At 41.1% G+C, this 12,152-nt stretch overlaps 1 protein-coding gene across 2 annotated transcripts in view; it reads left to right on the top strand.

Moving 5' to 3' along the window:
- Window positions 1-8,295: 8,295 nt before the first annotated feature.
- Window positions 8,296-12,152, top strand: part of LOC101289054 (Golgi pH regulator) — a 42,450-nt gene continuing 38,593 nt past the window's right edge. The window contains exon 1 of one of the 2 annotated variants that reach the window (XM_033416615.2): window positions 8,296-8,502. In XM_033416615.2, coding sequence (XP_033272506.2) covers window positions 8,461-8,502 — 42 coding nt within the window. In that variant the 5' untranslated portion in view covers window positions 8,296-8,460. The remainder of the gene's footprint in view (window positions 8,503-12,152) is intronic. The other variant, XM_004285799.4, reaches the window with a different exon arrangement.

The following is a 12,152-nucleotide window of genomic DNA, read 5'->3' as shown; positions in this document are numbered from 1 at the left end:
TATTAGTTATCTATTGCTTGGTAACATATCACTCCAAAACTTAATGGCCTGAAACAACAATAAGCGTGTATTATCTCTCGTAGTTTCTGAGGGTTAGGAATTCTGGAGCAGCTTGGGGTCTCTCGTGAGGTTGCAGTCAGATTTTGACAGGGCCTGCAGTCGTCCGAGGCTTGACTGAGGTGGTAGGATCCACACACTCACGTGGTTACTTGACCAGAAGGTTGGTGCTGGCAAGTTGGTATCTCTCTACTTGGGCCTCTCCGTGGGTCTGCTTGAGTGTCCTCATGACCTGGTATCTGGTTTCCCCCAGAGCGACTGAATCAGGAGATCAAGGCAAATGCTTCAATGCCTTTTATGACCTAAGCTTGGAAGTCACATACCATCAGTTTCACTGCATTTTATTAGTCACTTTCCCTCAGACTGCTCCAATTACTGTACAGAGAATAAACTAGAGAGGAGCAAGATTTGAGATAAAGATGCCAATTTTGGCTCCTTTTTCTCTGTTTTAATGATTTCCTTGTACATATGATATGTATTGTAATCGTCTCCAAATGCTTCTTGGAAATAGGCAGGATCAGAATCATAAATGATAACTATAATGCAAATCCCAGACCACAGTACAATTGCCACCATCAGGGAAGTCCTCAGCCAAGGATAATGTTTTTGGCCAGGACAGAGTTTTGAGTTCTTTTTTTTCCCCCTCCAGCTTCTGTTCTTCTCTAACGTTCAGCTTTCCTGAAAACTGTTCAGCTTTTCTAATTCATCTAAGTTTTCCAAATGCATTTTTCTATCTTTCTCATTTGCTACAGTTGTCATCTCCTCACTGGCTAGATCTGTAGATGGAAGAAAGAACAAGGCACCTCCGGAATTGAGTTAGGCTAATAAAACCAGCAGAAAATGGATGAGATCAAATAAACACAAGTGAGCTAAACCAGCAGAATATAATGTAACAACAACAACAACAAAGCCCCCAATTACATTTTTAAGGCAGACATTATGACAAGGGACATTCTTATGAGATTACAACAAATAGGGACATCTCTAATGTCTCTCAGACCAGAACCTCAACTTTCTCCAATTTCTTTTTTCATGATTGTATCAGAATGAAGCAATAATTTCCAGGAAAACTCTATCTTTCATGAATTACAGACTATTTGTCCTCCCTTTTTTTTTTATATACTTATCCAGTAGTCAAAGACCCTTCTTGACTTGTAAAAAATCCTGTTGACTTAATTACTGTGTCTAGTTAGGTCCTATACATAGACCGGGACAGATGAGACTCTCATCTTTACAGATGAGTAACAGACAAAGAAAACAACAACAAAGAGACAGCTAACAGCCTAGAATCTATGAAAGCTATAGGAGACATGAGAAGAAAACAGCGGTCACCAAGAATAAAAGAATATAGTAATTTCAAAAGATATTTACTTAAGAAAACAAAAATAATCTTGAAATCTATTTTATGCTCTCAAAAAGATGTAAAGAAAACCTGGGCTCCATAAAACAAGAGATGAAACACAAGATAATAAGATAACAAACTGATTGGAAAAGGAGCTGGCAGAGTTAGCAAACAATGTCATGGCAGAATTTAAGAAGAATAAAGAGCAGAATTAACAGCACATAAAGCCAAATCAGTTTTGTAAAGTGTCAACATCAGAAATTCTCCCATCATGCCAAGGGGAAGAACAAAGAGATGAAAGTTATTGGAGAGGAGATAAACGATATGGAGAGAAGGCAATAGAAATCCAATACATAGATATTGGTTCTCCTGAAGGAGAGTCAGGACAAGAGAACCACAATCATCAAAGACATAATGGGAGGAAACTTCCTTGAGCTGATAAAAGACCTGAAACCACAAATTGGAAGGAATTCACCATGTACCCAGAAAAAAAAACTAGATAAATTGTGATTTGAAAGTATAAAGAGATAATTCTACAATTTTAGAAATATAAGAAACAACTTCTGCTGTGGTTTGTGTACTGCTAATGAACAGTTAAGTTTTCACATTCTTGCCCAGTTGTGAACATAGAGTAGGATCACAACTTGTCAATAGGAGCTGAGGCTTCCTGTGAAGAAAATATATATTTCAATGTATAATCCTGGAAAGGGAAAGATCTTGGTTGAGAAAAGAGGACTTGGAAGGTGAGCCTTAAAAAGGAAGAAGAGGGAATTCCTTTCTCTGCCTGACCCTCATTCTCTTAAGCCTGGAATCCAAAGAGTTCCAACGTGCTCAATATACTTCCAACAGATAAAGGGACAATGGCGTGTGCCATATAGAAGCAAGTCAGAGACTAAATTAGGGAGTTAGTGATTTAGTACGTCAAGATCATAGAACATTACCTGGCTCATAGTAAGCACTTGCTAAGTATTAGCTATTATCATTATCATAAATATTATTTCTATGTGATTAATTACTGTCATTTAGTATAGTGTTATTATTAAATGATACACCTTAGACTCAACTGGGATACAGAGATTTAAGAGAAGGGTTTGTGCACTTGGTCTAGAGGGATAAGAAGGAGAAATCTCCCCTCTCTCTCAGAGACCACTGTTGGCCATGGGGATCAGTGATAGCTCTAAAGGAAAAGAGAAGCTAGGGTGAGGACAAGAAAGCAAAACTCTTGGCTCTCAACTGTAGCCATCTCATCCCTCCCAATGTGGAGTTAGTCCCTCCGGAGCCAACTTTGATTAACAGGATATTTATTAAGTTAGCTAAAAAGGAAGAAACTATCAGGCTGGCTTCATTCTTCTCCATAACATATTAAATTTCAGAAAAGAACATCTGTAAAATATTGAGGATGAAAAGTTTAAGCCAGGAACCCCACAACAAGCCAAATGGCATTCGTGAGTAAAGGCAATTGAAAGGCATTCTCAATTATGCCAAAACTCAAAATTCCTGCAAACCCTTCTTTAAAGAAAAATTTATCTCACGATTCACTCAAGCCAAAAGAGAAAGAATTTTTAAAAAGAATTTAAGAAGGCCAAGTATGAAAGAGGCTGGTGATGAATACTGAAGACATTAAACATAAAATAAATTAAATGTAACTGTAGTAAGAATAGTTACAAAACAGAATACAAATGTCATAAATAATTCTTAACACATAGTAATTTTTTAACAGTAAGGCTTAAAATCCCAGCTTATACCAACATAAACTTGGGAACTGTGTGAGGTGGAAGGAGTAAAGGAGAAGGAGAAATATGAGGAAGTGGAGTGCCCTGATATTTTTTACTTACAAAGATATTATTTTATTCTCTATTTTAGCAGTTAGAAAAATATAGGGTTGCGTGTGTTATTTTAAAACAAAATGTATGCCTTCCAAAGTACCAGGGGAAAAAATTAAGGAACACATAGTCCATACAGAAAAAAAGAGAGAACAGAAAAGAGAAAAATTAACAACAGACACACAAAACAAGAAGGCAGAATCATTAAACCAAACCAAATATTTATTTGTATTGATATAAAATATAACATGGAACAAAGACATAGTATGGATCATTTTGCACTGTAAAATACGGCATCTGCAAGAAGTCCTCAGAAATACAAGGAGATATAGACAGAAAAATAGTAGTAGTTAGAGACTTTAACATGCCTCCTTCAGTTCTTGACAAATAAATAGAACACAAAAATATAGAGGACCTGAATATAATTTACAAGTCCGACTTAGTGGATATGTAACAGAATGTTAAATGGAATATTTCCTATGTCTTAGAGTTTCAGCCAAGGCTGCAGAACCAAGGACGATGAATGCTCAGTGCCTATACGTTCTGAAGAGTGAAACAAAGCAAAAACATTCCAGAACTGCTATTAAAAAAAAAAAGATGGTCCCCCCAAATGGTCTTGCAACCCTTAATCCACCATCTGCTCTAGATTATTTAAGAGAATGATAAGGTTTAATTGTGAAGGCATTCTTTGAAGAGAGTGGTCAGATGAAAATAAAGAGCTGCAATGTGTCCCCTCCCATCCCCTCCAAATAAGCGTTCAAGGAAAACCTCTGAGTTTTTTCTGGGAAACACCTGCTTGGAGGGAAGCCTGACATCTTACTAGTCATTAGCCACCTACTAATCTTCAGAAGTTTGCAGGCCCACCTCAGGCTGCCACAGGAGCCAACCTCAGAGGAGCTAATGTGTGTGGCCCCAAATCTGCTGAGTCACAGACATGGTGACTGCCCTTTGCCCAGGGAAACTTGAGGGCTTGGTTAAGTGTTTCTTGTGGGCCAAATTCTTCACCACATTATTATCTTATTACAGAAAACAAACAAAAACAAAAACAAAAATCATACAGGTTAAATAAATCATGGCGTAATCAGATGATTGGAATGTTATTGACTAAATGAAAAATGTAAAATCTTTGGCATGAGAAAATATGTTCATGATATATTTCTAAGTGGAAAAAGTATATAACAAAATATCATGCTCATTGTATCCATTGTGGGAAAACTGAAAAATTATACCTGCATAAGTGTGGGCATATTACAGAGTAACCAAGAATAAGACTGAATATCTCAGACTTTGGAAATATGCCAGGATTGAGCTCCTTGGTACTTGTCTTTCCAAAGTCCTGATGGTAAATCACAATCCAGTGAGAAAGGCAGGGGCTTCTCTAAAATGAGGGAATGTTCTTGATGTTAGTCATCCAGAGAAGAAGTTAGTCCTGGAGCAGGAAGTGGTGGGGAGATAAGGAAAGCTTTCTGCTCTGTGCAGGCCCAGAGGACAGGAAACCCAAATTTAAGTGTGGAGAAGTTCACAACAGTTCTTATGGGAAAAGCATGCACATCTTTCCTTTTTTTCGTGAATTCCAATTTATATATTCAATTTTAAATTTCCTCTCTATATATTCTTCCCTTTTATTCACAAATTACATGTATCAAATTAACTCTGCATTATAATTATATTAATAAGGAATCCCCAAATTAGCTTTAATAAATGGGAAACGATTTAATGTTATATATTTTAAATAATGCCTCTGAGTCTTTCCAAATTTGGCAGATATACAATCATCAGTCTTTTCAATCCAACAGGAATAATTGGCAACCAGAAATTTTAAATATATGTTTAAACAGAGTAATAATGAAGGAAAACTGTGAATGTAAATTCATTATAATAATAATGAGTAGGGGCTTCCCTGGTGGCTCAGTGGTTAAGAATCTGCCTGCCAATGCAGGGGACACGCGTTCAATCCCTGGTCCAGGAAGATCCCACATGCCCGGAGCAACAGCCCGTGCGCCACAGCTACTGAGCCTGCGCTCTAGAGTCCGCGAACCACAACTACTGAGCCCGTGAGTCACAACTACTGAGCCCGTGTGCCACAACTACTAAAGTCCACGTGCCTAGAGTCCGTGCTCCACAACAAGAGAAGCCACCGCAATGAGAAGCCCACGAACCGCAACGAGGAGTAGCCCCCACTCACCACAACTAGAGAAAGCCCGCGTGCAGCAAAGAAGACCCTACACAGCCAAAAATAACATAAATCAATTTAAAAACACACACACACAAAAAACACTCTGGCCCTCGGTCCCCTTTCTCCAGGCAAATCAGAGCTGACCTTTCCCCACTGAAGAAGGGCTTTGAGGTGGGAAGCAGAGTCTCACAACCAGCCCCCCAGTTCTGTCAGTGTGTATGGAAGCTGTTAAAAATGCAGATTCCTGGGAGCCACCCTCAGAAATCCTGAGTCCACAGGTCTGCCTTAGGGCCTATGAATCTACATTTTAAACAAGCTTCCCAAGCAGCTACAGCACCACACTTTGAGAAAACTGCACCTATACACTTTTTAGGTACCAAGTATAGATGCTGTCCGTGGGACCACTGGGAAGGAAGTGTCTCCTCTCTGAATATTTGGGGTTTCCTGGCCAGCCTACCTTGGTGGATTACTGGGGTATAGAGTGGGCTTCAAGGTCTCAGTGAACCTGACATAGCAAGGAAAGCTACATGGTAGGATGGCCATACATGGAGGGAGACAACTGGAGTAGGATGCCATGGAATTGGTGATGTCATATATCTCAAAAATCCGTTTGTACGTTTAGTACAACTGCATGTGAATCTACTACTATATCACAACAAAAAGTTTAAAATGAAAATTCCTAACAGAAGTCATCCAGCCACTGGCATGGGCAGGAGAAGAGGTGCTAGGATGTTTCCCAAGGATCTAGTGTGTCAGCTCCTAGGCTCAGTCTTTTGTATGAATTTGGAGGAAGAGGGGAATATAGTTAGCTGTCAGGATGTGGATAGTGCTGGACGGTGTGAGAAGATAGGTGCTGTAGCTTCTATGAAAAAGACTGCAAAAAATTGATGTGAACAAACACTGGTCCAAGGGACACAGATTGGTCATGCTGTCAGCAGACTCTTTGAGAGTAGATCTATGTGGCTGGCTGGCTGTCAATCTCTAGATGAATGGTAAACAATGGCCAGCAACTATGAACATGAACTATTTTGGAAAGCATCCTTGGAAAATGGATACAAACAGGGGGCTCAGTTAGAGCCCAGGTGGCTTGACAGTCCATGGAGGCAGAAGCAGATCTCACTGTTGAACAGGACTGTAGCAGCTAGAGTGAATTGGGAGAACAGTACTGAGGTAAGGGTAAGAGGACAAGCCATCTTGGTGACGGAGTCCACCACCACCAGTAAAGAGACCTGCTTTGAAAGGACAGTCAATTGGACGTTAATCTAGTGTGAAGGTTTTCTGGAGACATTCCATCAAAAGCAGGGGGCAGTGGTTCTTTGGGTCACCCATGCCTGTCCTTGACCTGGACACAGTTGTTAACAATAGGGAGAATCCTGAATGGTGTCTTTCAGGGTTTTACACGGCCCTGGGGCCAATGAGATTGCATACCTTTTTCTGCTGCCAGATTCATTGAGACCCTGATCCCCACCATGCACTCCAGTAAGCCACCAAGGTAAACTGTTTGCCTTGATAGGCTAACCCAGCATTCTGCACTATCCCACAGTCTTGATAGATGACAGTCTTAACTCATCATATGCCTACACAGATGCTACTGCTTCCCTGATAGATGTAGCCAGGGACACAAAGTTCTCTGGTTGAAGACTCTCCCTTAGTAGGGCTGCCTCCACTGCTCCCTCGCCTTCGGGATTGGGGATTGGACATCTGATAGGTAGTTTGGGCTGCTTAGTATGAGTGGAGTTCAAGTCTAAGAAAGAAAGACACATTCCCTTGTGTGTAATAAATCTGAGTCTCAGTTACTCAGATTGCAGTAATCTAAGCACTCTGGTCGAAGATGCAGGTCCACTCAAGGCTGTGCTTCCAGTATTGACTGCAGCCTTGAATCCCACACTGGGTGATTGCCCTCAGCTGGAGCCGGCTTCAGGACAAGACTACAGGGACTACAAGGAATAGGTAGAGTCCTGGTGGGAAAGGATAAGCCCTACAGCAGTGCATTAAGCCTTCACACAATGAGTATTGAATGGATAAAGTAGTGATTCAGTCTACATGTGAGCAATTCCAACATGGGTGGAGGGGGTGGGGGAGATTATTTCCTAAAATAACTCATCTTCAGACTCTTAAAGAATTATTCCTTGTTTTGAATGAAATCTATCTTCATTTAACTTCCAGTCCTTTGCCCTACAAATATCTCTTGGCGCCATATCAAGTCTATCCATTCTTTCAAATGAAGACAGCTGTCAATGTTCCTGAGTCTTCTTTCTTCAATTCCTTTCATCTGTCCTCATCTGGTGGCTCACCTCTGAGCATTCTCCAATACATCTACTTGCCTGTTAAAACCGTGGTAAAAGAATGCAATACTCCAGGTGTGGTCTGATGGGCATCAAGTACAATGAGATGGATCACTCCCTTGTTAAAGATGGTGTGCTTTTATTGTTGTTATCACATCAGAAATTTACTGGGTTAGCTATATTTGCTAAAACCTGCTTTTCCACTCTTCCCTCTTTATGCAGTTGTTTGTGGAGCCAAGTATAAGTTGTAACATCTAGAACACAATGCCTGATTTATGGTCTAACTCATTTTTTTTAATGGTCTAACTCAATATAATAATAATCATTATTATTAACTTCATCTTATTAGCTATGACCATTATAAAATAAAATTACCACTTAAAATGTTAGCTCAGGCCCCACCTCCTTTAGCCTCAGAAATGGAAATACTACCTTGCAATACATCTGCCTTTGAATTTTCAGACCACATTGTTGTATCCCGCCCCTTTTAGCCAGGCCACCTCTAATTAAGGCCCGCCCCCAGAGCGGCCCCTCCCTGGCCCCTCCCCTGGCCCTCAGCTCCTCAGCACCCGCCCACTCCTAGCCCGAGGCGGGAAACGCTGGACGTAGCTGCTGATTGGCTGGCTGGGGCGCAGCTTGATGGCGTCGGGCTGGCGAGCGGAGGTCCTGGCAGTGGCCCGCGGGCGACAGCTGCCAGTGTGAGGGGGCCCGTGGTCAGAGCGTGCCGTGGCCTTGGGAAGTGGGAAGTGGAGGTACGAGCCCTCCTTATACTTCGCCATGAGTTTCCTGATCGACTCCAGCATCATGATTACCTCCCAGGTGAGCCACCGCGTTCCGCCCCAGGACTCCTCAGCCTCCCTTTCCCGAGTCGTCTCCTCCGGGCCTCAGCGATGCGGGCTGGCCCGGAGTCTCGGTCTTCTCGCCCGCAGCCAGTGCCTGCCTCACCCGTGCCCAGAGCTCGGGGAGGGTGTGGGATTTGCTGCATCCGGTTCCCTGCCACCTAGCTGTCAGGAGGCGTCCTGCGGCGGTCCGCGCCCCCCGCCCAGCCTCCATACCTCCTCACCCCACCCCCCCCCCAGGTTTTCCGTTCACTTTTGGGAGAGGTCAGGTGGCCTTAGCTCTCAGAGCGGGTGCCGTGAGAAGGAAGCTGCCCCCAAAGCGCGCCGAAGCTCTGGACTGCGCCGCTGATTCATGGATTAGGGAAGAGTGTGGTGCGGGCGCGGAGGGAGTGACTCGCCAATCCCTGCTGGCTCCTGGGGACACGTGAGGGCTTTGCTGGTTTAGCTGTCAAATCCTGAATCCGGATGCGGAGAAATTTGCCGCCGTCACTTGAGAGATCTAATAAGTATCAGGTTTCGTTTGTACAGTAACACCTCCATCCTTCATCCTCTATTTGCTGCCCACGCTTTCGGATCTTTTTCTAACCCTCTTTCCTTCCTGATTGGCCACCTTCATTCATTCGTACAGTCAGCAAACTTTTATCGAGCATTATATAAAGTTCTGAGGATACAAACCTAAAATAAGACAGACTTGTCCCTGCTCTATAGAAACTTCATCTAGTGAGCCTTTTGCTTTTGCCATGTCAGTTCATTGAGTTACTCTGTTTTATTTTCTTCACAGCATTTATCATAGCACTGATATTTATGTATTTGTTTATGAATTTATTTTTTGAGATAAATTCTTCATAGCTCTATCCTCCCTCCAAGTGCAAGCACTCAATAAATATTTGTTGGCCAACTGATAAAATTTGTAGAAGCTCAGACTACCTAATTACTGATCTTCCCTCCACCCCACCCCCATTTTTCCAGTAGTTTAAAGTATTCTTTCTTAATTGTTCCTTTTTTTCAAGTGGCACATGACAGAAACAGTTCCTTCTGGGGGTTTAAAGTAAACTAAATCTTAGGGGTTTTTTTTTTCTGTTTTTGTATTGCTTTATCCTAATGCTTCTGTCTTCGGAGTGGAGCATTGTCCTTGTTTCTTGAAATCCTTTTATTAAAACATTTTAGAGAGCATGAAACAAGGAACATCCTGATACGATAAATTTTTTGTTTTTAAAATTACCATTCTTTATAAGTTTTCATAACTATAGTTTTTATTGGCTGCATAATATTCAAATACATCAATGTACAAAAATCTGGACATGTAATTCTCTTGCTTTTCTAACTTTTCCAAGGCTTCCTGTTGCCCTTTATGACAACTCAGGGTTATTTTTAGCCCTAGTACCAACTCAAGAAAAATGACAATATTTAAGTAGCATTTTTTTCACTCAGAATAAAAATAAGAATGTCAGTGAGGAAATTGGCATTACATTATAACACTAAGATGGTTATAAACATTTTTAACATGGATATAATTGATTGACAAGTTGAACCAAGAAAGTGGCTTTCTGATCTTGTATGCCATATAATACTTTAACTTTCACACATGCATTCACATGCAATATTAAATTTAATTCTCAAGCCTACTCTTTACAAGTGAGGAATTAAGACCCGAAGAATCCTTTGTGTGGAATTGTTCTCTGTCCATATATTTATGTGGCTACTTCATCATCATTTAGGTATCAGTAAAAATGTCACTTCGGGGAGGCTTTACCTGACGCCCTACCCCCAGTCAAGGTAGCCTCCATTCCAACCACCTTCTGTCTCATGTCCCAGTTTTAGTTTCTTCTTCATATCTATCACTTGTTTGTTTGTGTTCATTAGATGTAAACTCCATGAGGTCCAGGATACTCTCGGTCTTGTTTCTGCTGTATTCCCCAGCATCTAGATCAGTTTCTGGCACATAGTAGTTCTAGTAAATATTTAATAAAAAGCACCTTTCTGGAGAGGTGTGAGTACCTTAGAAACACCTTCCCCTCATTTTTCCTGTTTTGTATGAACTGAAAGATTTATTTGAAACGAAATCTGAAATCAGAGGTCACATATTGAAGCTGGTCTGCCTCAGGCAACATCCTGGTGTAGAGATTGTCACAGGATAAAGTTCACATCCTTAATGTGGCTTATGGGGTCTCTTATGATGAGACCCAGCTCTTACCTCTTCACTTCAGGCTTGGCCCTCACCATTTCTCACTTCAATTTATAACACACTAGCCTTACTAAACTTCTTTTCGTTTCTTAACCTGGCCATGCTACCATGCCTCCAGGTTTCCACCAGTCTGTTCTCTTTCTGGACCTTTTCCCCATATCCCTCCACTTCTTTCTCCTGGCTAACTCCTATTCAGCCTTCAGATCTCAACATGGATATCCAAAAAACCTCTTCCAGACTGGACTAGATGTCCCTATACATGTTTTCCTAGTACCCTTTGCCCGCTTCACTTATAACAGCACTATCACATTGTTTCATAATTACTTGTCTATCTCCTCCGTAGATTATAAATTCCTTAAGGCAGTGCCCATGCTCTCTTGTTTGCCATTCTACCCCTAGGGCCTGGCACGTATTAGACACTAATAAATATTTGTTAAATAAATAAAAGTGTAAATAAATGATCCAAGAAAGGGATCTTTTATTGTCAGTTCTTTAATAACTGTCCTGCCAATGGCCATCTATTTTTTTCAAATCTGTAGCTAATTTTCAATGTAGGAGTTATTTTTTGTAAAAGCAACTGTTATCTAACCTCTGTCTTCAGCCTTCTCTACAGTCGTAAGACTTATCAGTTCCAAAGTACACTCTTAAGTCCCAAGGTCAAGACTCTGCACAATTTCAAAAATATTCTTTTTGAATAAGAGCTGTGCACTTTCTATTTTATTTGCAAAAATGTTTGAAATCACTTTTACCTTTTGCATGCTTTTTAGATCCTCTGTAATCTTGCCAGAATTCATATTAATCTTGGACTTCTTGAATTCTCTATTTTTTTATATTAGTTGTATAAAACTCTTTTTAAGTGTTTCTTCAATGTGAAAGGAGCCCACAATGAAATATAAAGGTATGTATCTCTTTCTCTTTTTCTTCCGTTTCCCACCCCCTCATATAGACTTATCAATTTCACTTGTTTTCTTTTCCTTGTCTAAATCCCATTTCAGAGTGCTCTTAGTGAAATATTTTATTCTTTTTTCATCCATCTCCACCATATACACTACTCCCTAAATTTCTAACTTCTCCATCTGCAGTCATGACTTCAGAAGTCATTTAAATATGGCCTCTAAACTATAAATTTAAATGTCTCCACTGGTAATGTTTTTCTTTTTTTAAGATGTTGGGGGTAGGAGTTTATTAAATTTATTTATTTTTGCTGTGTTGGGTCTTCGTTTCTGTGCGAGGGCTTTCTCTAGTTGTGGCAAGCGGGGGCTACTCTTCATCGCCTTGCGTGGGCCTCTCACTATCACGGCCTCTCTTGTTGCGGAGCACAGGCTCCAGATGCGCAGGCTCAGTAGTTGTGGCTCACGGGCCTAGTTGCTCCGCGGCATGTGAGATCCTCCCAGACCTAGGGCTCGAACCCGTGTCCCCTGCATTAGCAGGCAGATTCTCAACCA

The sequence above is a fragment of the Orcinus orca genome, chromosome 1, assembly GCF_937001465.1.
Source record: "Orcinus orca chromosome 1, mOrcOrc1.1, whole genome shotgun sequence".
NCBI lineage: Eukaryota > Metazoa > Chordata > Mammalia > Artiodactyla > Delphinidae > Orcinus > Orcinus orca.
Note: the sequence above shows the minus strand (reverse complement) of the source record. Positions and strands in the feature narration are given on the sequence as shown.